Here is a 5,040-nt window from a genome sequence, read left to right as displayed (position 1 = left end):
GCGTTTTTGTCGTGCAGTTTATCCATAATGGCGATAACGAAGCCTTGTGACCTCATTATAATGGGGTTTAATCACCGGATAGTCAACACCATAATTGGCCAGTGGTCAACAAAGAAGTCCCATCATATCTGCAACCAAATAAGTTGTCTGATTTGACTGAAGTATATATTTGTCTGTGAGATGCTCACATTCTCGCTTTTGAATGTGCAATGGACATGAAGAGGACCATGATCAAGAAGAGCTCTGTCTGAGAATTCAAAAGGTTTCGAAGATAGACAACATGGCATCATTCAGTACAAGGAAGTATCCTCCAAAACCAAGAAAGTAAAACAAAGAAGATGATACGAATTCATATGCTCCAAAAAGTCCTCCAAAAACAAGAAAGTAAAACAAAGAAGATGAACAATGTGTGATAACTGATTGTAAAACAAAGAAGATGGAATGATTTCATGCACTCCAACATATCCTCCAAAAACAAGCAATACTTGACAGAAGAGTTGTGGTCAACAAAAGGTAGTTGACTAAGTAGCCTCAGATATATAAAAACATATCAAAGAGAATCCTACATAAAGATAGATAAGACAGAAACAACATGAAATTTCATCTCTGATTGTTTTCTAGACAGCATGCTTTTTCACTCTATCCTGGGGCTGATCATAAGGCAAAGACATTAATTCAACGAGTGCTGTAAAAATCTGAAATGAATAGTTGAATGTTCAGAAGAGGAGGAAGGTGGATAGATACCAGACTAATTTGATTCAACAAATCATGGACATGATCATGAACATTGACTTAGGCATCCAATCCATGTAAATCTTCACGATGTGCATGCAATGATATCAAGTTCAGCTGTTAAGATTGAGAAGATTCGAGTGTGAGAATATGTAAATAAAGCATACATCTGATTTCTCTGAAAACTCAATATAGCAAGATTGTCACTAGTTAACAACTCGAAAATTTCTTTCATAGCTTACAAGCAAACATAATCATAAAATGCAATCACATCTCCCAGAGAGAGAGCACATCACTCTGTAATGCTTGCACACATATGTGCCATTGAACTGATACCATATGCAATTGAGAGGTAGGCATTCTGTCTTCCAGCCTAAAGTCAAGCTTTGCCTGACTGCAGATCGCTCCCGTGCTGTTCAACATAAGGTCTGATGAATGTCCTCCTCCACCAGACCTCAAAGGCTCTCTGAAGATTAGGACAGTTATCACTAGCCTTCAGGAAACATCCCAACCAAGACAGCAGAATGCTTTGCTGGTCTTCTAAAGAAAGCGTTAGAATCGTTCGGCCAATTCCTTCCTCCACCACTTTTCGATCGAACGATCTGCTACCATGCTGTAACCAGCTATAGTCATTGATCAGTGGCTGCAACCATACATGTAACAGCAGCTTGCGGGTTTCCTTCGAAGGAAGCATCTCGCCATTTCCGATTCCAACGAAGAGCCTGCAGGTGATGCAGCTGACCAGGTGACGGGACATGGTTGGCACTTTCGTGTGCAGTTCTGCAAGTTCATTCTGGCTAGCCCACATCAATGTGAATTCATCTGCTGCATTCCTGTCAACCAAAATTTCAAGTAACCAGATGAGATTATCTGCCTCGAGAGTGATCTGTCGCACCACAGGATCTTTGCTCTCCAAAGATCTATCAGAAAAACCAGGCTCGGATGCTTGTCTGAATAGATTCAGCAGTGATTCTAAGCATCGCTGGCACGAACTGTATAAACTTTCAGTGCAAATCTCAACAGTTCCATTTGTCTTGAGGTTAATTTCCTTCAGAAGTTTCAACACTAAGGATTTCATTTCCCGTCGACCTCTATCCTCAGTGCTTTCAAGGACTAACTCCATTATGTGAGAGAGTGTGTCATTTGGTTGGTTGGATAGATCAGAAGCTACTCGGTTTAGTATAGGACTGATGCCATAGTTGTCATCCTGAAGTCGTCGAACAGATGAGACGACATCATCTTCTTCTTCTCCAATCCATGGTGCTGCTTCCAAGTAATCCAGGCATGACTTGATGCATGCTTGGAAGCCAAGCGTTTCAGCAACCTGTAAAATACTGTCCTCTATTAAGTTGGGTAAGTAGCACTTTCATAAAGTTTTAGGATGTTAGTAGCAGTGAAAGAGATAATATCTATAAGCTCCTCACTTGATACAAAAAATACATGCTATGATAAAGCCAGATATCTATGAAGCTACTGCAAAATGTTTATCTACATTCATGGTTTATGTTATCTGTGTTTCTGTAATCTGTTGCTGAAAATTTTCATCAGAAATACTACAAATTTACTCTTTAGGATTTACAAGGAATTCAGGTGCATTATCAGAGTTCATTTTCATCTCTGATTGCTTCATATTTGAAGCTCTGCAGTGATTAACTAATTGGCATCCCTTTATTTTAGGTACTAAAACTTAAGGAATATACTTAAGCTATGATCTACAAGTTAAATAGCAGAAAGAGAAACATTTGTAGGTTAACAGTTGCAATCCTTGGAGTCTACTAAGACTAAAACAATAGCAATGATGATACTTAAACAGGTCCTTCTGATAGGCCGGTGAATCATTTGTTTCCGTGATAAGAATCATCTTTCCTTGCACAAAATGGTAAGAACCTCCTGTTGAAGCCAAATATCATATCGGCATTGTAGTACTAAATAATAGTCAGATGACTACAAAGATTATAGAAATAGATGGTAAATATTATGCAACAGCCGAAGACAATGATGTAATCGTGATGGACCAACAAACCTTCAGAATACGAAGTACACGAGAAACACTTTGTTTGATCAGTCTGTGTTTAATTTCTTTGCAGTACATCAACCCCACGGTCTCGACAAAAATTTCCACATCTTCACAGTCTGCCATTTCGATTTGGGGCACTGGAGACAACCCAGAGAGCTTATCTGCAAAGAAGCTACTGTTTTCCGCAAGAATGTTCTTGTGAACACTCATCCTCACAGAAGTAGCTCCCTTTCCATGCAGAGTAACTTTCAAGTCACTGGTCTCCAGCTGACCAAAGCCGACTGATATCTTGCGTTGCTGAGATTCAACATTTAGCTTCTGGGGTCTCTCAGGAGCCTTTGATGATACGGGAGTAGCAGTGCTAGAGTTGGGACATCTCTGCTCATCAGAAATGAGCCTCGACCTCAGTGAAGTAGAGACTGATCTTTTGTCCACAGGGGGGGGAAGTGATGGCCTCTGAAGAGATGAGGCCTTTGAGTGCAGTGGAGATGTGGCTCTGTGTCTGTCTTGAAGATTTTGATTCTTAAGGGTCTTCTGGATGGCTGCAGGAGAGGGACAACACCAGAATCCTTCTGGGGTTACTGCAATGGGAACATTTCTGATCCTTGTGTGGCCTTGTTCAAGCCTTCTGAGTGTAAACTCTGCCATTCTAATGTCTGCTTAACGGTGTCTTTCTAAGAGAGAAATCACATTTGAGGTTGTCAACTGTGAGTTTGACAGCTTAGAAACCTTCAATTAAGATGAAGAACATCAAGTTGTGTTTCTTACAAGATGAATTCCTACATATAAACCTGCATAAGCAACAAGAAATTTACTTCAGCAAGCTGGGTATCCTGTTCAACCTCAAAAAGAAAGAGAAAAAAGGAAGAGAAAGGGAGGATGAAACATAATCAAATTGCAGATGACTATGTCTAGAATACAAGGCAAGGGTTCCAACTTGAACTCCATTTCTCTCTAGAACACCTAAAGATTCTACCTTTCCCTGTTCATAACTCAGAGAAGAATGAAGATTTGAAGTTTTGGAGTGTAAGGAACCTGTCTTGTGGATGACATACGAAACATACAGAGAAAGAATTCAAGAAAATGCAGTAAGATGTCCACTTACCTCATCTCCTAAGTCAGCCCCTTCCACTGCCCCCCCCACCCCTCCTTTACTCCATGTCTCTTCTTTCTCTTTTGGGGATACTAATGATGAAACCATGGTCCAATGCCAAGCATGCAGCCAACAGGAGATGGACGGAATCACAGATAGCAATGATGGCTCTTTCAAATCATTTCCTCTGATTTAGGGAGCGAAAAAGATGACAACTTTAGTTCAAGCAAATGAGAGTAAAACTACTTTCCTCTCCCCAAACCATTGTATTACTCTGAGACTTGGACACCACCTTTATAGAATGCCAAAAGAGCTGTTATCACAGCCTCATTCCTCTGTTTCACAATCCCTGCAATTAATTCTACTCAGGCTCCTCTCTGTCTCTAAATTGAGCTTTGGATGAGGAGTTTGATTATAAAGGAAGCCTGTGACCTTGCTCGAAATGTGCTTACTGTTCACCAATATCCAACTCTCGAGTCCCAAAAAGAATAATGTTAACATATGTAAAAGGTCACAGACAACAAGAGATTCAATGTTTGGAAGAAGTAACTAAGCCTTTTTGGGTTGTTTGATAGTGTTTATTAGAACTTCCTGAGGCCTCCTCACTCTGTAATGCAAAAACAAGAGGGTAGAACAAGAAATAGGACATAAAAAGGTGGAAGGTTGGAGCTTGGTGGAATAGGTAGAGTGCACATGGTTGTGTGGAATGAGTCTTAGAAGTGAAGATGCCTTCTCTAAAATATTTTGACTCTTATAAATTATTTGGAAGACTCTCTAGAGACTGATGATAGCTTTGATTTTAAGGAATGATCTGTCTAATGAATTAAAAAGACTGCTTCCATGTTCCCTCACAAGTCTGTCTGGGTTTTGTTCCTAATCTGACTTAACCTGTAGGTTTCCATCTAGAAAGCAAATGTAGAATTTGAAGGTATAAAACACTGAGATAGTGAATTCTGCTCCTATACAATTTGACCACTAATGAACATAAGAATTGATGTGACATACCATGGCATACTTGCAGAAAAGTCACCTTTCTTACCCTTACTAACTACATTTCATTTCCTCTTACATGTCATGATTTCAGAGATATGCATGTTCACAAGTTAATTCTTGATAGAGGAACAGGGAGAAAGTAAAATGACAGTAAGTACAGTGACCTGAGCAACCTGAAAACCAGATTAGTGATTGGTATAGTCTG

General features: G+C 39.8%; 1 protein-coding gene across 2 annotated transcripts; it reads right to left on the bottom strand.

The window, feature by feature from the left end:
* Positions 1–902: 902 nt before the first annotated feature.
* LOC135585454 (BTB/POZ domain-containing protein At3g50780-like) lies at positions 903–4,796 on the bottom strand. 2 transcript variants are annotated; one of them, XM_065167694.1, is made up of 3 exons: positions 3,855–4,796; positions 2,756–3,540; positions 903–2,056 (listed from the first exon to the last, which is right to left on the bottom strand). In XM_065167694.1, exons 2-3 carry the CDS (start codon positions 3,395–3,397, stop codon positions 1,112–1,114), a joined length of 1,587 nt encoding a protein of 528 aa, XP_065023766.1. In that variant the 5' UTR covers positions 3,398–3,540; positions 3,855–4,796; the 3' UTR covers positions 903–1,111. The 2 variants fall into 2 exon arrangements, with proteins under 2 accessions (XP_065023766.1, XP_065023767.1); XM_065167695.1 differs by lacking the exon at positions 3,855–4,796 and adding an exon at positions 3,726–3,843.
* Between the last annotated feature and the right edge of the window lie 244 nt (positions 4,797–5,040).

This window comes from Musa acuminata, chromosome BXJ3-9 (assembly GCF_036884655.1).
Source record: "Musa acuminata AAA Group cultivar baxijiao chromosome BXJ3-9, Cavendish_Baxijiao_AAA, whole genome shotgun sequence".
Classification (NCBI taxonomy): domain Eukaryota; kingdom Viridiplantae; phylum Streptophyta; class Magnoliopsida; order Zingiberales; family Musaceae; genus Musa; species Musa acuminata.
The sequence above is the reverse complement of the archived record's forward strand: the minus strand, read 5'-3'. Positions and strand labels throughout refer to the sequence as shown.